Source organism: Myotis myotis, unplaced genomic scaffold (assembly GCF_014108235.1).
Source record: "Myotis myotis isolate mMyoMyo1 unplaced genomic scaffold, mMyoMyo1.p scaffold_m19_p_11, whole genome shotgun sequence".
In the NCBI taxonomy this organism is placed as follows: Eukaryota; Metazoa; Chordata; class Mammalia; order Chiroptera; family Vespertilionidae; genus Myotis; species Myotis myotis.
Window position 1 is genome coordinate 25,193,384 of NW_023416315.1, and position 22,238 is coordinate 25,215,621.

A 22,238-nucleotide genomic window follows, 5' to 3' on the forward strand; every position below is an offset into this window, starting at 1 on the left:
TTAAAATTAAACAAACAATGAGAAAGCAAGGTTACAGAAACTTCTAACACCATGACTACTTATTTTTGCTTTTAAACTTTTAGGTAAATATCAAAACCAAAGTATAATCACAGTTTTTGTCTAAATAAATTCAACGGACATTACCACCATTCTAGGCCTACACAGAGTTTCTCTTTTCTATACCAAACAAAAAGAATAAAGAAAAGAAAGAGAACCCATAATCTTTACAAATACATTCAGGTATGAAAATGAGATGAATATGAAACAATCTATTCTTTCCTCTTTAAAAGTTAAACAAAATAGAAATTCTCGGGGTGTTCTACCTTAGGAAAAATAATATATTTAATGGCCGTTATTCTTTGCTGAAAGTTTCTCAAATTATTCATCATTACCATGTGTGCACCTCTATGTGTTCTCTGTGGCTCTTATGAAACAAACAAAGAGCTGGTAAAATTACTTTGTTACTGGCTTCCCCTCTGCAGTCCTTTACGTAATGGAGATGAATCTATTCACCATGCCTTCCTGCAGGGTAGGCAATGCATGGCCTACAGACAACATCTGGCCTGCTGCCTGTTTTTGTATGGCCCAAAGTTAAGAATGTTTTTTACATTTTTAACTGGTTGAAAAAAATCAAAAGCAGCATATTTTTAGCACATAATTATATTCACATGTCGCTGCTTATGCTTTTGTTCAAAGCTCCAATGGCAGCACTGAGTGGGTGTGGCAGAGACCACAGCAAACAGCAAAGCCTATAGTATGTACTGTCTGACCCTTCCCAGAAAAAAAAAAATTTTCCTGACCCCCCCCCCCTTTCCTGAAATGCAAACATATATTTTTATAACTACAATACCCCAAATCATGTTTCTTTACAAGATTTTCATATGGTTTGGGAAACGCCGCTAGGATAGAAAGCAGTCTGTCTTCTACGAACCTTAAACTCGGCGTCTACTCCATCAAATCTTCTAGCATCTTCCAGAAGCTGGATTCGAATATCTTCTGAGCACGCGAAGATGCTTTCCAGGTGAGACCAAGTCCGCTGGACCGCCATCCACATGAAGATGACGGAGTCCGCTGTGTTCAGTTTATTTTGCCAGCTTAAGACTTGCTCGATGAAGTACTCCACATACTTGCTTTGAAGCAGAGTCTGCAACTGAACCTAAAGGCAAAGAATTTTAAATAACAGCTAAATTGGTAGACCATAGTAAGTACCATGAGAGAAAAGCCATACCTGTTCTCTTATATCTACTTTTCCATTACAGTTGACATTCAGTATTATTCTGTATTAGTTTCAGAGGCATAGCATAGTGATAAGAAAAATCTTGTATTTACAGAGTGGTCCCCCCATGTCTCAAGTACCCACCTAACCCCACACACAGTTACCATGACGGTGACTGTATTCCCAATGCGGTAATTTATATCTCCGTGACTCTTCTGTAACTACTAATTTGTACTCCTTCTTTGTTGAATCTTCACCTGAGACTATATTCTTTATTGATTTTAGAGAGTGAAAGGAGAAACATCGATGTGAGAGAAAAACATCGATCAGTTGCCTCCTGGACGTACCCTGACTGGGGATTGAACCTGCAACCTGGGTATGTGCCTGACTAGGCATAGAAACCACCACCTTTTGGTGTGCAGAGTAACACTCAACCAACTGAGCCACAATGGCCCGGGCACCAATTTGTACTCCTTAATCCCTTCACCTGTTTCACCCAGCCCCCCAACAGACCTCTCCCTCTGACATACCTATTCATTTTATTGGATTCCTAGGACCTAGCATGCAATATGTGGAATAGGGATTCAATAAGTATTTGCTAAATGAGTGAATGACCTTCAATATTCATACTAACATTTTTTTTTTCAAAAGAAAAATGATAACTGTAAGCAACTGCATATAATATATCTTCTACATGATGACCAGATATCTCAATGTGGGCAGAAAACACTGCATGCTGGGCTTCAGCTTTAATAAACTTTATTCTCTATCCTTTCTCACTCTCCTTTGGCCCTTGCCCATTAATCATTCCACGGTTGCGGGGTCTTTTTTCCTAGTGGTGAAAAAATAAAACGAACTTCCCTCCAGCTCCCTAACCCTCAGGCTTCCACCCCCGCCCCCGTTAAGTTTATTACCGAACTTTGCAGCTCTCTGCACACCAGGTGCTTCTGCCCATTCTCTGACAGTGAAGCCTCAGAAAGTCACGGAGTAGAATGGCCTCTTCTCATTCTCTTCACCTCTACTGGTAAGCTTGTAATACCTCTCACTCTTCTTCCTCCCTCCCCAGCTTTATTGAGATAGTGACATATAACATTATGTAAGTTTAAGGTGTGATTTGATACACATCGATGTTGTGAAATGGTTACCACAATAAAGTTAGCAAACACCACCATCTCCCATGTAATTACTTTTTGTGTGTGTGATGATGATATTTAAGATCTAGTCTCTTAACAATTTTCAAGTATAAAATACAGTGTTTTAACTACAGTCACCATGCAGTACACTAGGATCCTCAGAATTATTCATCTCGTACTTGAAAGTCAGTACCCTTTGACCAGCATGTTCCCATTTCCCCCTCCCTCAGCCCCTGGCAACCACCATTCTACTCCATTTCTATGCATTCAGCTTTGTTAGATTCCACGTATGAGAAATAATTTAGTACTTGGTTTTCTCTGTTTGACTTATTTCACTTAGCATAGTACCCTCGAGGTGCACCCATGTTGTCACAAAGGCAAGATTTCCTTTTTATGGCTGAATAATATTCCATTAGATACACATGCACACGAACACACAATTTTCTTCATACATTCATCCTTCAGTGGACACTTAAGATTGTTTCCATGACATTTGACTCTTCTTTGGGGAAAAACTTATCCTGTGGTTTCTATGATAATGCAGTCTCCTTTTCCTACTATTTCTCTGACCTCTCTCTCTCTCTCTCTCTCTCTCTCTGCCTCCTTTGTCTCCTCTTGTTCACCAAATGCAGTCTTTTCTGAAGCTCTACTCTTGGCTGCTTATGTTCTGTCTCTCTCACCATTTGCCTAATCAATTATCAAGATACCAACAATGACCCCCAAACCGATTGTTCTACCCGGGACCTCTGACTGAGCTCTGGGTCTGACTTTCCACCTTTACTTACATGTCCCTCCCCCTCTGCATCACAGAGCCTCTCTGTCTCTTCTTAGACCCACTAAAGCCCTTCTGTCCATCTCCCACTCAAGTGCAAGTTCCTTGAGAACAAGTGTTTGTACCTTTTGATCCCACATGGTACCATGCCTAGAGCCTGATGCAAGTCGATGCCCAGGAAATAAATAACACTGAAATTTGGAAGAAGACTAAAATTGTAATTTAAAAGAAAAAGAATCTGTAATAAAAATATCCATCTTACTTGGTTGTGCTCTAGAGTTTCAAAAAGTTGTTCATCAGACTTTAGTAATGGAATGCCTGTCCGGTAATGAACTTCGTAAGAGAATTCCATGGTCGCCCAAGTCAGACTGATTTCTGTTATAACCTAGACATAAGTGGTAATGAGTTATGTGTACAGAAGTTTAACTTAGAACCTAGATCTAGGCTATCATCGTGAATATTTTACATGTTTAACATATTTTTTTATAAAAAAGAGGGATTGATATCAAATATTACTGGCCTCAATTTTTTATTCTTTCAAATAATACATGCTGATGAGGTTTAGAAAAGAAATCCCATCACAAAAAAGAATAAGCACCACACCAACATCAAATTTCTCTTGAATCTGACTTTTACATTCTTCTCTGAAATGGAATCCTAGAGCAGAAAGGGCCTTGAAAAGCCCTCTGGAGGTTTGATGGATCTGATCTACAAATCAGCCAGTCTGAGACAGGTGTTGCTCAGAGTGCCTGAGTGTGTGAACCTGGGTAAGTTAACTACCTCTCTCTACCTCAGTTTCCTCATCTGTCAAGTAAGAAGAAGACCTCTTTCCAGAAGTAAATCATACGTGTTTTTGTGGTATCATCATTATCAATTGGGCCAACCCTCTGGTCTTACACATTTCCTCTGGCTTGGAATAATTCTATTTCCTGCCCAAGTCACACACTAACTAGCAGCGAGGGACAAACTGGGACTCCTGTCTCCATACAAGCACGGCACGGACTTCTCCCCGAGTCGTCTGACATGCCAGTGCGCAGAGTGAGCCCAGTGTGAAAAGAAACAGCCCCAAGGACCCCACCTTCTCTGTCCCCAGTTCTTTCACTGCTTTGTCCACGATGCTCCGGACAGCGTCTTCCACTTGGTGCAACCGCAGGGCTAACAAGTCTGCCAGAGTTGTGGCTTCGCTTATTGAAAATGTGACCTTAAGAAGAAGAGGAAAGGGCAGCATTTATATTCCACGTATATTAATGGTTCCTTTTACCTCGTGACCAGAGGGATGAATCAGAGCTAAATATACTCAAGTCAGCTGCTGAGCACACCTCTGGTTCTGAAAGTTGCGGACCATCAAAGGCATTGCTTTTGAACTCCCAGTTACTAAGGCATCACCCGCCAGAAGCGGGGCCGAGGTTCAGGCCACATTCACACTGCACCACTTCCTTTTGTTCCATAGCCTTCCCCTGTCAGCTCGCTTCTTATCTCCTTTTCCCACAAAACCCATTTTTTAAAGAGAATCACTATGTTCATTTATTATAACTTGGTTGAAATCCCAGGAAGCAGGTAATAGCTCATTTGTCTTTTCCTCCTAAAGCACTCTATTCACCGAGCATAATTCCCAGTTGCTTCCGTAATTTAACCTCATTTTATCACTAATTTAATCACAGTTCCCTGGGAGAATAAAATATATTCACGCACAGCGTCAGTCATATTTACCACGTGAAAATGCAATGAACGCATTTCTTTATCATCTTGTTGACTCCTCCCACTCACCCCAGTATTTGCTAAGCTCTCAGCGCTTCCTAAATGTCCTAAGTCATCCGTGTCCCTTGCAAATGCAGAGCTGATCGAGCCACATGTTTACAGGAAAACTATTTCCTTTGCTCCTGCTCCTGCTCCTGCTGAGAATGTCCAGCCCTGCTTCTGAGAAGCTGCAACCCTCTCTAGCCCTCCCCACCCTCTCATACCCCCTGTCACCATCCACCTCTCTGCACAGAATGACTAAGTATCCCTGTTTTCCCAGGACTGAGGGGGTTCCTGGAACGTGGGACTTTTGGTGCCAAAACCTGGAAAATCCTGGGCAAATCAGATGAGCTGGTCACCCTCTCAATACAGCACTTCTGGCCTCACTCCACAGCTGAAGAGCCCAGGGACCCAGGTCTTGGGAGAAGGAAAGAGCAGGGGTGTGGAATGGGTCGCGCAGTTTGTGCATTAAATAGGAGCCCCCAGCCCAGGCGACAAGTGGAGGGAATTTGGCCACTGCCCTGATGCCCTGGCGGGAGGCACCTTTTTCTAAATTGTCTGCCTGAGACAGTGCATTTGTCTAGCATGCAGAAAGGCGTGATACAGGCAAGCGACTGTGGTGAGAAGAAATGTCATTGGAGGAAATGTGAGGGGGGAGAGGGGCACCCAGTTGACTACATATTGGGAGACTCGACAAGGATCTTTCTGAATCAATCAATCAAATTACAAGGTCTAAATATCCAATGTCTAAAAAACTCTAATAATTATAGCTTTAGGGATCATTTATTGAGCACTTGCTATATACTGGGTCTCATCTCCCATGTGTTCACCAATTCTCCATGGGGAAGCATTTGCAGTATTTTCATTTCATAGAAGAGGCAATTAAGGTCTGGAGAGCAGGTGAGTTGCCCATGATCCCAGAGTTACTAAGAGTTAGGGTTGCAATGACAAAGCCTAGTTTCCATGAGTGGGGAAACTCTGTAAACTCTGCCTTCAGATCCCCACAGCCTTTCACCACAATGAGTCCCTGAAGGTCTAGATCTGCCCAAATAGAAAAAAAAAACATACTAGACTGCCTTTCATATATTATACATTCATTAAGATCCCCTTCCCTAAAAACTAAGTGTAAGATTGGTGTGTTTGCTCTTAAAAGATGCAGGAAGATAAGAAAATATCGCCAAGTGGCAAGGATACAAGAGAAACCATTTTATATTTTGTAATAAAATCAACACACTATCAAAAAAGACACCGTTACTAAATGAACTGGGTGGAAACAATCACAATGTCAGCATTCCCTGGTTCCTGGGTGGAGGGGCTCAACCAAATTCATTTCTACGCCCTCTGATCCTCTCCAAAACCAGAGTCTTTGCAGCTGTGCTGTGCTCTATCAAATGCCTTCACATTCTCTTACTGGATGCGGACAAGCTCCTCTTGTGTGAGAACAGACAGCATTCCTCTCATTTTAGTAATAAAAAGCAAAATTCAAAATAGAGAGGTTATGTATCTTGTCTGCAGTCACACAGCCAGTAAGAGCTAAAAGGGCTTAGTCAGTTTGGGCTGCTATAATAGAATACCACAGGTTAGATGGCTTAAATGACAAGCATTCATTTCTCACTGTTCTAGAGGAAGGAAGTCCCAGGTCAGGTGCCAGCATGGTCAGGCGCTTGGGGAAGGCCCTCTGCTTGCTTACGGATATCTGCCTTCATATCCTCACAGGGCAAAGAATAGAAAGCTCTGGCCTTTTATGCCCTTATAAGGGCACTAACCCCATAATCCCATTTACTAGGGCTCCACCTTCAGGACCTTATTACCTCCCAAAGGCCTCACCTCAAATGTCATCACCCTGGAAATTTAGAGTTCGGCATATGAATTCTCCAGGGGTGCATTTTGTCCACAGCAGAGGGCTAAAACGAGAATCTGTGCATGTTCAGTCTGTCCATCCCATCTCAAGGAGCTTAACCTCTCCCATGTGACCAGAACCTGTTCACAAATCCCACTGCATCCCAGATGAGTAATGTAAACCAAGGAATAACACTTCACAATCACAAAAATATTCCATTAACGAGACTCAGGAAACTGACCCCAGTGGCCTTCATGAGCTGGTGCCAGTGCCTGTCTCGGAGGGCGGGGCTCTGTAACTCTGCGACGGCTCTCAGGGAGGCTGCCATGTCCTTCACCATGCCTTCCAGGCCGGCGTATGCATCCCAGACTCGGACTTCCTTGTCTAGTGACCAGATTTCCTAAAGAAAAGCAACAACAACAACAAAAAGTCCCCAGATTTAATAATACGTTTCACAGTCTGCCTTCATTGAAAGAATAAATGTATATTTCCTGGGATTAGGAAAGAGAGTAAAAGCATTTAAGCCCCTAGGCCAGTTGTTGGCAAACTGCGGCTCCAAGCCACATGTGGCTCTTTGGCCCCTTGAGCGTGGCTCTTCCACAAAATACCAACTTCTGCGCATGGGCCACGAAGTTTCAATCGCACTGTACGTGCACGCCCGCACGTGGTATTTTGTGGAAGAGCCCCACTCAAGGGGCCAAAGAGCCGCAAGAGGCTCGCGAGCCGCGGTTTGCCGACCGCTACCCTAGGCTAATGACTAATCCCAGAGAAACATAAAAGGATCCACTCATTCATATAGTGGACCATAAGTCCACTACCCACCAGCCCCTGGACACACTGGTTTCTTACTCACAAGTTCTAAGTAAATGGCCTGTGGGACACTGAATGTAGGGAACTGGTGTTTACAGGATATGTGCAACGAAGAGTATTTCCTCTAGAAACACAAATCATCGGAACACTGAGACTTATCTAGATTGCCAAGACCTTCCTCCAAAGATCTGGCTTATTTGAACGGTAGCCTGGAAATGTTATTCCCTTTGAGGCCTGGTTCCTTGGACCTCACCTATTTCATGACTTGAAGATGTGTCGAATAGGGCCCTTGACTTGGCTGTCTTCTTGGCCCATGGAACAACATTCACAATTGTGAATGAGAAAAGCTGTCAAAAAACTATCTCAGGCCCCTGGCTGGTTTGGCTCAGTGGATAGAGCGTCGGCCTGTGGACTCAAGGGTCCCAGGTTCGATTCCGGTCAAGGGCATGTACCTTGGTTGCGGGCACATCCCCAGTTGGGGGGTGTGCAGGAGGCAGCTGATCAATGTTTCTCTCTCATGGATGTTCCTAACTCTCTATCCCTCTCCCTTCCTCTCTGTAAAAAATCAATAAAATATATATTTTTTAAAAAACAAAACAACATCTCAGCGTGAAAAAAAGGGAAATGCCACTTTAAAAGAAAATAAAGGAGCTTCAGCTGCGAGTGGAGGTTACACTGTCACTCTGAAGTGAGTGACATGGCAGCGGAGGATACAGGGAGTGAGCACAATGACAGAGGGACGCCATGACATTCAAAAAGTGATGGGGCAGTTCAGGTGGGGTCCTTGGGACCAGGCTAACCCGGGAGAAAACCTGGGAAGCGCTGGTAGGAGCTGAGCATAGGATTGAGTCAAGGTGAGGACGTCCTTGGGGGGAGAACACCCTTGCCACTTTTAACTGCCTTTCCCTGCTGTGCATGTTGGCTTTATCCAAAGAGGTTCTCCTCTCTTCATGGGGCACATGGCTATGGGGACTGGATATCAAAACACTAAATTCAAAGCACAGTCCTGTATACAGGGAGCCCCCTTAGGATGCTGGAGTAACCCATTCTACAGAGATCAGAGTGTCCCACATAGATCCCCAAGAGGCAGACTCCAATCAGTCACCCCGAGTTCTAGAACCAAAAGGCATTTTTTTAAAGATACAAAGTGCTCACGGTTGCCAAGAAAAGAATTCAAATGCTTTTATAAGCCTAACCTCTGAGCCCTAGTACTCTTCATCTTAACACTCTCCAGTCTAGACGTTTTAGGAAATGCATGATTACAGTGGCTACTCATAACTTCATTAGCCCTAATATGTTTTTTCCACTCGTTCTCAGACAGGCAGGCTTGATTAAAAGTGCAACTGGCTGAGAGGGGAAAATACTGCCTCCGATCATCCTGTGTGAAGTAAATAAGGACACGCAGCCCAGCACACCAGCTACCCGGTCAGGGAAGATGGAAGGAGGTGGTGCAGAGGAAGATAAATCGTCGTACCCGACAGTTATGGAACTTGCCTTGGCAAACCTTCTGAGTTCTACATCCATCTGTTCCACATTAATCTGCCTCCACTGGGTTTTGGTCCAATTATCAATGCTTCTCTGAAAACGCATGAGCAGATAAAAGTGTCAACAACATTTGGTGAAAGCAAGTCTCCACAGCAAAATATATAAACTGACGATACACAGTGCCTCTACCATCCCGTGGAAGTCAATTATTTAAGTGTTAACTGCACTTGTCACAACTTCCTACCACCAAAATAAAACAGTTGTCAGAACATGTCAAACTTAAAGCTAAAACATTATGATATATTAATTTCTAGGAGCAATGACAAATTCCATGCACACACCATCATGATCATTTCATCCTGAGTCGTCTGAATGAACTGGGTAAGTATATGACCATTAAACATACCAGGTTTCTATTATTCTACATATAACATAAAATCAGCTTTCATAAGAATCACAGTCCATTATAAATAAAACTTCCATTAAGCCCAGCCAGCCTGGCTCAGTGGTTGAGCTTTGATCTATGAACCAGGGGGTCACGGTTCAATTCCCGGTCAGGGCATATACCTGGGTTTCCGGCTCCATCCCAGTGTGGGGTGTGCAGGAGGCAACCGATCAATGATTCTCTCTCATCATTGATGTTTCTATCTCTCTCTCCCTCTCCCTTCCTCTCTGAAATGAATGAAAATATTTTTTAAAAATAAAATAGATAAAACTTTCATTAAATTCTTGACTATATCCTATGTTTTGCAGATATATTTCTTTATGGTTTCCAACTAACTTCAAGGAGAATTATGTATAATGCATGTTACAATATGCCTAGTTCCCTAGAATTTATTTTTACATTTAAGTTTGTAACTTAATTAACCATATACAAATTAACTTTGTTTTTAGTTGGGTTGATTTATATGTGCACATACACATAAGTATAAGCATGGGCATACACATGAGTTCGTATGAACAGGTTACCATATACGTGTAATATGTATTGATATATTAATTTTTATCCTACATAATCCCCCCCCAAAAGGACTTGATGCCTCCTTACACACATTCCTTCAGAACTAAAAACAAACAACTGATATTCAGAGAAGGATCTTCTCCTAACACAGATGTATGAACTCTAATTCTGGGGGTAATATAATCTCTACATATTACAAGACATAAAACCCAAGTACAATGATATAGACTCAAAAGGTTGCATATTTATACAAAAGAACTACGAAAAGAAAGAAGAGGCATGCTTTCAACAGGCAGCGCCTTACTTTAATGTACGCAATGACATCCCAAAGTCCCTTGAGCAGTTTTATTTCCTTGCGACACTGCTTCATGGGCTTGTACTCTGGGAGAACCACTTCAAAAAGATGCGTCGATTCTTGCATCTGTAACATTTCTTCTTCTAATGCCTCAAGCTCTTGGTTTGCCTACGGAGAAAACACACATGCACACAAACAACCTTAACATCCAACGAAATGCTGTAGAGAAGAGAACCCTGCACAGTTCTATGGCTCTGGTGACAATATTAACAACTTCAATTTTTAAAAAGATCTGCAGTACAATCAGTGGTAAAGTACGAGGCTTTAGAAGAGCGAAGTCACAGCGACTCCTAAGGTGAGAGCAGACTGTTAATAAACACAATAGCCTTATCAATATTCTCCCTACAGATTTCAGCAAAATCTGCTCTGGCATCAGGTATCTATAGATACCATTTTTCCTCTTGATTTTTTTTTTAAATATATTTTATTGATTTTTTACAGAGAGGAAGGGAGAGGGATAGAGAGTTGCACAGCTCCTACTGGGGATGTACCCGCAACCAAGATACATGCCCTTGACTGGAATTGAACCTGGGACCCCTCAGTCCGCAGGTCGACGCTGTATCCACTGAGCCAAACCGGCCAGGGCTCCTCTTGATTTTTTGTCATTGTACAGCTGGGGACTCTGCTGAGCAGCAAAAGATGAGGCTCTAGTGGCTTCCACTTAAGAATAAATCACTTTTTAAAAAAACAACTTTCAGGTAGAAAAAAATGTCCTAGAGATTAGCAATAGTACAAAATGTACCGAAGAGAATTTGTGAAATAAAACCACAACACAGTAGGAGAAATTTCACTGTATGGCTATGTTCACCAAGGGCACCTACCCTCCCGTCTGTGTAGAATAGTTTGTGTTTTATACCAAATGTAAGCTGATTCACTTTTTTCTGTCTTAATAAGCCAACTCTTAATTTTCATTTCATTAGTGGAGGGGTAAATGTGCACAGTAAAAGTACAAGGAGTGCGGGAAGAGCTTGCAATGCGGGAAAAGCTGGAAAGCCAGGTTCATTCCCCAGGTCTTCTGGGTGCGCGAACTCCCAGTTCTGTCACAAGCTGCTCCTTCCCAATTGCTCCAATTTTCACAGTACACTCAGGTACAGGCTTTGCAAAGCAGGGTTTAACTTTGTTAAATCCCACTTCATAGTTTCACCCACCCTCCTCTCAATATGCAACAATTACATTGCTTCCGTTCTTTTGATGTATTTTTTAAATTTTAAATGCCCATGCTTAATCCTTTTGTGGTTCGTCAACTTTCAACTCTGTCTCTTAAGTTCCTCCTATGTAAATAAGAGTATCAGTACCCTAATTGTCTTTCATTACACACGTTATATACTTCATGTGTAAAGTTATACCTTTAGAAACAAGCACCGCAAGTCTCTGACTTAGTTTTATTATGAAGAATGCCATACACGTAAAAGGGTGTGCATGTGAGCATATATACCATCCAGCTTAGGAAATACTGTGTTCCTAATAACATGTAATGGCCTTATCAATTTTATCCCTCTTGTTCCCACTACAAGCATAACCACCAAATTTGTATTTAATATTTCCCTGATTTAATTTATTCTACTTCTGATGGACGTATGGGGCTTTTTCTGTATTTAGCATTAGCATTAATGCAACTAGCAATTTTCACTTCTCCTGTGTGAAATGTATTGCTTACAGTTTTTGTTGTCCTTTAATGGGTTAAAAATGTCTTCCAAGAGCTTGAATGATGAATGAATACTGAATGAATACCTAAGGACTTCTGGCAGGGTGAGGTGCCTTCAATACTAGGGTCTACCAACCAGGCCAGAACAAAGCACACACATACCTTTGGCTGAATCCAGTTAGATAATCGTTAGATGTGAACACTGAACAAACACCCAAGAAAATGACTTCAAGGTAAACATAACCCAGCCCTACTTATTCAAAATAGCCCTCAACACATTCTGTAGGTACAAGGTTAAATATCTCTGACATTTAGGTATGTAACTACATGCTGTTACATATAGCATGCAAATGGTAGGCTGCAATAAATAACTGTAGTGTTTACACACAGCACATTGGTTAATCAAATAAAAATGTCTCCCCATCCACAATCTGCGCAAACCACCTGAAATTTAGATAGAACTGTTTCAAAAACCACAACTCTATGAACATATTCAGCAACTACATTAACCACTTTTCTTCAGCCAGGTGAAAGAGAAGACCTTATGCTACAGAATGGTGTTTTCTGACTGTGTTTAAAGCAGTTAAAATGAAATTCAACCCAAAGTTTGGAGAGAGCAGTAACAGCTGTGAGCTGCAAGTTTCCCACCAGTCTCAGGAGTAAATGAAGTGGAATCAGAATGGCAGCCGAGAGGAAGGACTCGGAAAGCTGCCCAGCTCCTGCCCTGGCCAGCAGCTCAGTTGGTGAGAGTGTCATCAATCGAACACACAAAGGTTGTGGGTTCAATTCCCCTGTCAGGGCACATACAAGAATCAACCAATGAATGCATAAACAAGCGGAAAAACAAACTGTTGTCTCTCTCTGTGTCTCTGTCTCTCTCTTTAAAATCAATCAATTAAAAAATTTTAAAAAAAGAAAGCTGCCCAGATCCTAAACCTAAATGTCACAAAGTCACCTTCTCATTTTAGCTATGTGATTAAGAATTTGTAGAGATGGCCTTTTCCTCAAAAAATTAAAAATGGAACTTCCATTTGACCCAGTAATCCCACTTCTAGGAATATCTCCCAAGAAAACAGAAACACCAATCAGAAAGGATATATGCACCCCTACGTTCATAGCGGCACAATTCACCATAGCTAAGATCTGGAAGCAGCCTAAGTGTCCATCAGCAGATAAGTGGATAAGAAAACTGTGGTACATCTACACAACAGAATACTATGCCGCTATAAAAAAGAAGGAATTATTACCATTTGCAACAGCATGGATGGACCTGGAGAGAATTACGCTAAGCAAAATAAGCCAGTCAGAGAAAGATAAATATCACATGATCTCACTCATTTATGGAATATAATGAACAACATAAACTGATGAACAAAAATAGAACCAGAGTCACAGAAACATCAAACAGACTGTCACCTATGGAAGGCGGGGGGTTGGGGGGCAAGGGATCAACCAAAGAACTTGTATGCATGCACATGAGCATAACCAATGGACACAGACAGTAGGGGGATGAGGGCATGTGCTGGGGGGTGGGGGTGGCCAGGGGGAGGTCAATGGGGGGAAACGGAGACTCATGTAATACTTTAAACAATAAAAAACTTAAAAAAAAATTGTAGAGAATCAAAAGATAATATTTTTCTAATAAAAGTTTAAAACATGTTTTCAAGCCTCAGATGAATAACTCACCATTTCGGATTATTGACCCATTTTATTCATTCTTATAGTCAACCATAATAAAGCAGTTCATTATAAATTAGGGAGTTATTTACTGGCAAAATTCACATGGGAAATAGTGTGATAACTAAAATTTGATTTTTTTTAAAAAAAAAATTAGCTAGAATTTTAATACGAGTTGTATCACTTAACTATGTAGTCTCCAACAAGTTAATTATAGTTGATTTTTTATCTGAAAATAAAAGAATAACAGACCTTGCAGGACATTTGGTTTGCGCCAAAGGGTCCTTGATATTTGGTCCTGTCAAAACCATCCACCTTAGAAAATGTTCCTTAGGAAGTGGCCCTGGATCCACAGGGCCAATAATGTTTGTTTATACTTTTGGTTTGCAGGATGAATACATTAAAAAGTACTGTCATGATTTGTAGGTCCAATAATTGTGCTGTGGCTACACAGCCCAGGATAACGCTCCTTGCCTTGGTAGCCGAGCTGCCCCAGGCACATGGGGTCAGGTAGAAGGGTCAGGGTTCAAATCTTGCAGAAGAGCAGGATTTATATTAACTGTGCACATCCAGGCCAGGGCCAGATTTTAAGGACCTTTTTGTCTGGACCAAATGTCTCCTGGATGTTTTGAACTGGACCAAATATCCGCTAATCATAATGGAAGCCCCATCAGAGGGAAATGGCAAGAACTGACAAAAACAATGTAATATGCTTAGCAAAGTTCCTGACATGTATACAGTAAGTGCTTACTTTCACTAGTATGATTACTCTGATGATAGTGGCTTTGAGAAACATGAGTTAAAGCAATATAATTTACTTGGGGCAAACTGTTTTAAATAGTTAATTCTCAACTCCTATAACTAACTGCAAAACTAAGGGAAAACAGAGCAGTAGCTCGGTGTCTACATTTATTTTCTAAAGCAGCTACTGCAACACACGTGAGGTAAGGGAGACCAGCATTACCTTGTCAAGCACAGCGTATGGATTTTCTGCATGAAAACCGAAAGGAGCGTAGAGTTTGAATCTCTCTCTGAACTCGGCCTGCTTCCCCTGATCAGGGCAGGAAAAGAAGAAAGTGAATGTCAAACAAACAGTCTCAATAATCCTTGCAACAACCTCTCTTTAAAAAAAAACAACAAAACTTGGCAGCTTGCTTACATCAAACAAAATACATTTTTTCCTAATAAGCGTGACTTCCGCATTCTGGAGAGGTGAAACTTCGTGTCGGACCGTTGCTGCAATCTTTTTGGTGGTTTCCCATCTTTCTGGTAATTCCTACAAAAACACAGGTGGCAAACGCGAGATGACCTCAATGCCTAAAACAAATCAACCTCACAGGGTTAAATAATTCTAATCCCGACACTAACCCATAACACCATTTCATTCTGGAATAAGAGGAGTGTATCTTTAAAAAGATGAAAGTGACTGAAAGGCTCAGAGCCAGACTCCTGTTCAGACTTGACTCATGGGCACCCAGGTTCTGTATCTTCCCGGCACAAATCTGCGTTGTCCCTTGGTGTAAGATTTATCTCAGGATAAATGAAAATCTTGTCAAAGTAAATGCAAATTTTAAAACTGTTTTGCTGTTGAGGGAATAAAATTAAAGTGCTCTAGAAATGACTTTGCTGGTCTCTAACAACTAGAAATGGAGCCATGTTTAACAATTTAACAGGTAAAGACAAATGCTGGCATGACTCAAGGTTTGAGCATAGACCTATGAACCAGGAGGTCACGGTTTGACTCCGTCAGGGCACATGCCCTGGTGATGGGCTCCATCCCCAGTAAGGGGCATGCAGGAGGCAGCCAATCCATGAATCTCTCTCTCCCTCTCCCTTCCTCTCTGAAATCAAGAAAAATATATTTTTTAAATGCTTTGGATCTGGCAGGGCAGCAATAAAAATGTGACTCAATCTCACCCTCCACTTTCCTCCAGCTCCTGAGACTCTGTGTGTACTGTCTTGACGGAGAGTTTGGGCATTTAGGTTAGGTTAATTTTCAATTACTAGGGTTTTTAAAGTAAGAAGAAAAGGAAGGTTAATTCCTACTGGATATAGGACAAAAGAAGCAATAAATAGTTCAGGTAGCAACTCAACTGTGCCCTCCCTGGCTTCAGAGCAGAGGATAGCAGGAAAGTTCTTTTCTGTGAAGAGCCAACATGCATAATTGTGGTTGAGAAGCATTCCTTGTGTCCAGACTAACAAAGCATTATTTCTCTGGGTCATCTCCTGGGACACGGAACTTGTTTTGTCAGAGAGAATCACCCATAGTAATGGGACTTTATTTGTGCAGCTGAGGGTACAAATCCGAGGTTCCAAAGACGATTTTGTAACCCTGGGTAAATGTTTGATGAATGAACCAGTGACCGCCAACTATGGAGGGTACACTGTGCTAGGTATCAATTGTATCTGTGTGGTGCAGGAGTGCAACAAAGACAAGACATGCTCTTTGACTTCAATTGCTTTATAATCTGCAAGTTGCTTTAATTAAAACAAAATTGGGGCACTGCTAAACTCTGAGTGCAACTTGTTCTGCCTACCAATCTTGTATTTCCTCCTGACCAGCCTGAATTACTGACACAGAAGTGCACACATATCTAAAAGTGTAGCCCACTTTCTTTGAGAAAGAGAGGGAGAGGGAGAGGGAGAGACATCAATTTGTTGTTCCACTCATTTATGCATTCATTGGTTAGTTCTTGTATGTGCCCTGATCGGGGATGGAACCCGCAACCTTGGCCTATTGGGACGACATACTAACCAACTGAACTACTGGCCTCCACTGTGAGATCTTTATTCACAGGTTCAGTTACAACTAAAAAGACTGTGTTCATCATTTGGCACCAGGTCTCTGCGGAGCATGGAAACGGGAGGATGACAGCGAAATCCTGTTTTGGAAACACAGTGACGTCTCCATCCAAGCTGGGCTTTCTTTATTTTATTAATGAGTCCATGACATTTTTCCAAAGTCTGGGACACTTCTCAACTGAGAGTTTTAAATGAAAGAGAGCTGGAATATGTGTCATGTGTGAAACTGATGGCTAACATGGTCCTCAAAAGAGGAACTTAGAGGCTCTCTATTACCTAAGTCCCTTCTAACATGAAGGCAGCAGAGCATAGCAGTGAAGAGGGAGTAGTGGCTAGCTCTACTACCTGTGTGACCTAGGAAAAGTTATCAAGTCCCTTTCAGCTTCAGATTCCTGACCTGTAAAATGAAAACATGAATCTCTGTAATACAGGTTATTATGAGGATGTCATAAGGAAAAGTACAGGTAAAGAACTTGGCCAGAGGAGATGCTCGATTGATGATGATTATTTTACCACCACACTTACCTCGAGCTGAATGTAGACTTGCTCAGGCATCTTCTGGCCATAGGTTTCCAAGAGCATGATGGTTTCTTTCAGCGGCTCAAAGAGTTCATCAGTCGCTCTCTGTCGGCTTCTCACAGCCAGAAGGTGCCCCATGATATCAATGAGGCCATCGTGATCGCCTTCACTTAATTCCCTCTGGAGCCCGCCATCTGTCTCCTTTATAAATTCTTGTAGCTCATTCAGACTATTAAACACAGATGCACATATATGTATTCACACACAAACACCAATTAAGCTCATGAAGACATTTCGAAGTGTAAGACTTCAGACTGTTATTTTCATTATTTACCTAATTAAACATTACTTGTTTGCTCTGTTATAAAACTGGCAGTTTCAATGCTCTTAAAATTTTAGGAAACCGTCAGGTGTTAAGATATAATTCCAAATACCAAAGCACAAAAGGCTACCTGTCGATGACAAATCTCAAAAGATGCTCCTGAAACATCCAGCTCCATTTCTTAATGATGTTCAGCAAGCTCACTTTGAAAGGCTTCATGTCCACCTTGAGCCAACTATCAAACACTCGGAAGTCATCAAACTTGCTCATCTGAACATACAGAGCCTCATACATGTCGATCTGTATTTAGAAAAGAAAAATGACTCTAACAACTCAATCAAAAGCCAAGAAGCACATTCAAAGCTAAAAGGTTCCCTTGCCTGTTCCCTGAATTGTTCCAGGGTTGGTGGTTGTTCAGGGATCTCTTCATTTGCATGAGCATCCAATTCCTCGGCTGACACAGTCTGGCCATACAGGAGAAAATGCTTCATAAACTCAGCCCGGTCATCCACCCAGAGGTAAGCGTACGTGTCCAGGGAATTTCTGAAGTCCAAGACTTTGTTGATGACGCCTGCCACTCGGTTCATTATCTCCTGCCTGACCTCCGCCAGGCCTAACATGTTATCCATGTCATTCTAAATGAGAGGAAAACTGAGCACTTATTAAAACCAATCTTGCTCAATCAATTACGTGCAACATAACATTAGCCAAGGCAATACTGCAAAGGGAGAGTAGTTGGTAAAATAAAAAATGACGTTTCCTTTTCCAACTTCTCCTTTCCTGTGCTTCCCATTACCCCAACTTATTTTTAAGTCATTAGTGTAAAAACCAACACCCATCTACAAAGAAGATACCTGGTAATTTGCTATTTCCAGGTGTGCTGCTACTCGCTTCATCTGGGCAGACATCCTGAAACTATTACACAGCATTTCTTCCACCAGGTCATAGAAGCCATCCCCAGCCTCTCTTTCTAAAGAAGGTTTAAACAGAATCTCCGGGGGCATTAAGATCATTTGTGCTTGAAAAAATGGTGCAGGTTTCACCTGCTTCTCCGTATTCATCAGAAAGAAGTCCAAGTCATGCATTATAGCTTGAAAAAAGCCTTCCACCACGATGTCATCAATGAATTCCACATAAATCTTCCAGGTGTCCAGAGAAGGATTGGCCTTGAAGAGCTCCCTATTTTCCTAGAAACATAAAGTATTGATGCATGACTATAAGCACTTGTGAGTATAAAAATGAAAGCATTCCATTTAAGTGTGAGAGAAGGAATACTCAAATGCTAGGCTGCAGAGCCTTAAGCTAGATGGTAAAGATCCAAGCAGGATTTTTTGACATTTAGTTCATTTAAAATATATGTTCAAAAGTCGTTCTTTCAAGGGAAAATCATTATGAACACTGCTATCTTCACATACAGACAAGAAATACACGAGTTCCCAATGCATTCTAGATGTATTTGACCTGAGCACTCAGTCTTGCTCTGTCCCTAACTCTATGTGGCCTTATGCATTCATTGGTTGGTTCTTTTTTTTTTTTTTTTTAAATATATTTTATTGATTTTTTACAGAGAGGAAGGGAGAGAGATAGAGAGTTAGAAACATCGATGAGAGAGAAACATCGACCAGCTGCCTCCTGCACATCCCCCACTGGGGATATGCCCGCAACCCAGGTACATGCCCCCGACCGGAATCGAACCCGGGACCTTTCAGTCCGCAGGCCGACGCTCTATCCACTGAGCCAAACCGGTCTCGGCTGGTTGGTTCTTATATGTGCCCTGAACTTTGCCTTCCAGCAACTTGCTGGTAGATAAAGAGGTTTCCCAAAGTTGTCCTTCAGAGAATACTGTCCTGGGATATCCAAAATTCACAACACCAGCCAAGTGTTATGTACTCTTGGCCATTCTTGGAGACTCACAGTGCACCTATTATAGTAAAGTCTATTTAACTTGGTTTAACCCATTTCCAAACAAAGAATATGTCTTGTGAGCCCCCTATGAGCAGTCTGTGGAACAGTAACCTAGCTTGGGAAACACTGGCCTGGTGAAGTCTAAACTCCCTTCATGCTTCCACAATATGAAGTTCTTCCATCTCTTCAGCAGCTCCCAAGAGTGTGGGTGAAGTTATGGACGGTCAATGGGCACAACAGGGCCAGACACGAATGTGGCCAAGGACTGCTAGAGGTTGGGCATGCAGTGGGGCAGACCTAGGGACACAGATGTGAAAGGTCAGGTGGGCAGCAAGGTTGATTCCAGAGACACCTTCTGAGATGCAAAGGCTGCAGAGTGTATACAGGGCAGCAGGCAGGTGCCCAAGCCAGAAACAGTAGCCCAGAGCAAAGGAGACATTGGAATGGGAGCTCATTATAAGGTGCACTGTGCTCTCTACTTTGACTATTTGCTATATGATTCAGAATTCGAAGGTGTGTGCTACATGTAAAAATCTGAACTGCAGCTCTAGCTCCTGATAAAACAGGGAAGAAATGAGCAAGCTCCAGGGTTTCCTGCGTGCAAACACGTTTAAGAACTGTCCTTTCAGGGATGTTCTCTTGCCCACTATCCATGTGGAACTGTCTCCATCTGTGTAGTATTACGTGACCTGTAGCCAGAGAGCTGTGCCGGACACAGCAGCCCCAACTCCTTTGTAGATACTTGAAAGAAGAGTATACAGCTCAGAGCTAACAAAAAAAATCCTTAAAGACCATCTTGTTCAGACTCTTCATTCTATTTATATCTTTAATTCATTGATTTGGAAGAGAGAGAGAGAGAGAGATTTGTTGTTCCACTTAGTTATGCATTCATTGGTTGGTTCTTATATGTGCCCTGAACAGGGATCGAACCCGCAGCAGCAGGAAGCTAGCTGCTGGGCGAAGACTAGAAACCATCGCTCTTGATTGCCAATGAGGGGGGCTCTTTCGGATATATCACAGTAATACACCGGCACGTGTCTCATTGATTATACTTTCTCTACCAAGAGATCCAGTTTGTATCACTGCAGTGGCATTTGTGAAAAGTGTTCTATTTTCAACAATTTGGAGCACAGGGGGAAGGGAACAAAGAAGAGAAAGGAGAGCTTTGGGTCACTAAATGATCGCTCAGGTCCCTTCCAGACCTAATCTTCCATGATTCCACCCTTTCCCCTTCATCTTAAACTCTGACTACCTACCCACTGAGATCCCACAAGCCACTAAGGACGCAGCAGGAAAAGGCAGAATTGACACTTTCTGCCCTATTCCCATAGCTTTCCTCCAAACCACATTCTTCACTGGAAGTCTGAGCACCAGGGGGGAGGAGGTGAATCATTCAGGGAGGACTTCAAGGCCAGTCCATACACCTCTTCTCTACCAACATTTAACTCCTACCCTATCTCACCCAAGTCCTTGGCCTTCCATATCATATATGTGCTCATGACTCTTGATTCTATGTCACTTGCCTGAACTTCTCCCTGAACTCCGGACTCCTATTTGCAATGCTAACCTACTCAAAATCTCCTCTTGGCCAGAAGGTCTAACATGCCCCAAACCAAATCCTGCTTTTTCCCTACAAAATCTGCTCCACCACAGTCCTCCTCGAAGCAACAAAGTCCATTCTTCCAGTTGCTCCGACCGAAAACCTGAAGTCACCCTGGACTTCCTCTCTCCTCTGACTTGTCACAGTGAATCCTGTTGGCTCCACCTCCGAAATCCATTCGGCATTTGAGTGCTGCCCTCAGTAACCACCCTGCCCCAGCCATCGTCATCTCTCACCTGGATGACTAGAATGACCTCCTAATGATCTCCCTGTCTGCCATCTCCTTGTTCCCCTGAGGTTCATACTTAACAGGGAAAACCTTTGAGCAGAGTCTCTGCTGCTAGTTCCCCTCAGAGTGAAACCAAAGTTCTCATAGTGGCCATCCATCCGAGATGGTTGAGAGCATTAAATGAGGTGCTGCTGGCACCTGTGGGCACTCATCAACTCACGGTGGCTACGAACAGCATCCAAAAGAGGCTGTAACTATTACAAAGAAGAGGGTACCATCTCTCTCCTTTCTGTTTTATCAACTCTCTCACATTCCAATCTCTTCCCTCAGGAAAGAGAATAGTGAGACCTACAGACATTACAGGTAAGTAAGGAGCCCCTCCATGTTAAATGCTTCACAAAGCAATACACAAAGCTCTTTCCGGGCGCACAGGAGTTCTGCATCATTAGGTAAATAGTTTTGCTCTTCTACACCTCATGAAAAGCTCTCCTTAAAAGCCATTACCTCCACCAAGCTGTGTATCCTGCAGCCATCCTCCTGGATGAGCCTGTACTTCCTGGAGAACAAACCCCCCTTGTCCTCCAACGTGAGGGCGGCCTCCCTCCGGTGCCCTCTCCTGGGGAGCAGCGTGCACTCGGCCCACGCCCTCGTGGTTTGCTGGATGGCTCTCACGTTGCTCTGCGTGCGCTCGACTCTGCGCTCCAGCTCGGCGGTGGCCTCTGTCACCCTCTCAATGTACCCCCAGCAGTCATCCTGCCACGTCAGCGATGCCGCGGCTGCTTGCAGCTGCTCGTCCACAGCCCTCAGCTCGTCTTCGATCAGAGGGTATTCAACTTCCAGGAGAGTCTGTTTCAGCTTGTTATACGCTTGCACCAGAAGCTCAAGGTTGCCAATGTACTGAGCAAAGAAAACCCCAAGTATGTTAAGGCTCCTTTGTCCACCTTGGATGCATAAACGTATCACAGGTCCCCACGTTAATAATTAACACTCAAAACGCCTCTGTTCAATATGTAAAAGCACAAACCTTTAGAATAGTGTTTCTTTTTTCGAAGATGGCTAAGGCTGAATCCGGAATGTCTGACTTCCTCAGCATCAAGAGGTACTTCACTTCCCTCAAGACGGCCACCAGCTATTGGAAGAACATCAGTGATTGTCGCATATCATTCTATTTTTAACGCAAGTCAAAATCAAAATCAAAACAAAAATTTTCATCCAATAATTATATTTTCA

General features: G+C 42.6%; 1 protein-coding gene across 1 annotated transcript in view; it reads right to left on the bottom strand.

The window, feature by feature from the left end:
- DNAH11 (dynein axonemal heavy chain 11) overlaps positions 1-22,238 on the bottom strand; it is a 195,634-nt gene that overhangs the window by 148,402 nt on the left and 24,994 nt on the right. The window contains exons 13-26 of the mRNA XM_036327931.1: positions 22,033-22,137; positions 21,513-21,905; positions 18,129-18,461; positions 17,655-17,909; positions 17,405-17,574; positions 16,959-17,181; positions 14,791-14,907; positions 14,596-14,682; positions 10,259-10,417; positions 9,003-9,086; positions 6,940-7,098; positions 4,200-4,322; positions 3,384-3,506; positions 932-1,156 (exon numbers count right to left, since the gene is read on the bottom strand). Of these exons, the coding sequence (XP_036183824.1) occupies positions 932-1,156; positions 3,384-3,506; positions 4,200-4,322; positions 6,940-7,098; positions 9,003-9,086; positions 10,259-10,417; positions 14,596-14,682; positions 14,791-14,907; positions 16,959-17,181; positions 17,405-17,574; positions 17,655-17,909; positions 18,129-18,461; positions 21,513-21,905; positions 22,033-22,137 (2,556 nt within the window). The remainder of the gene's footprint in view (positions 1-931; positions 1,157-3,383; positions 3,507-4,199; positions 4,323-6,939; positions 7,099-9,002; positions 9,087-10,258; positions 10,418-14,595; positions 14,683-14,790; positions 14,908-16,958; positions 17,182-17,404; positions 17,575-17,654; positions 17,910-18,128; positions 18,462-21,512; positions 21,906-22,032; positions 22,138-22,238) is intronic.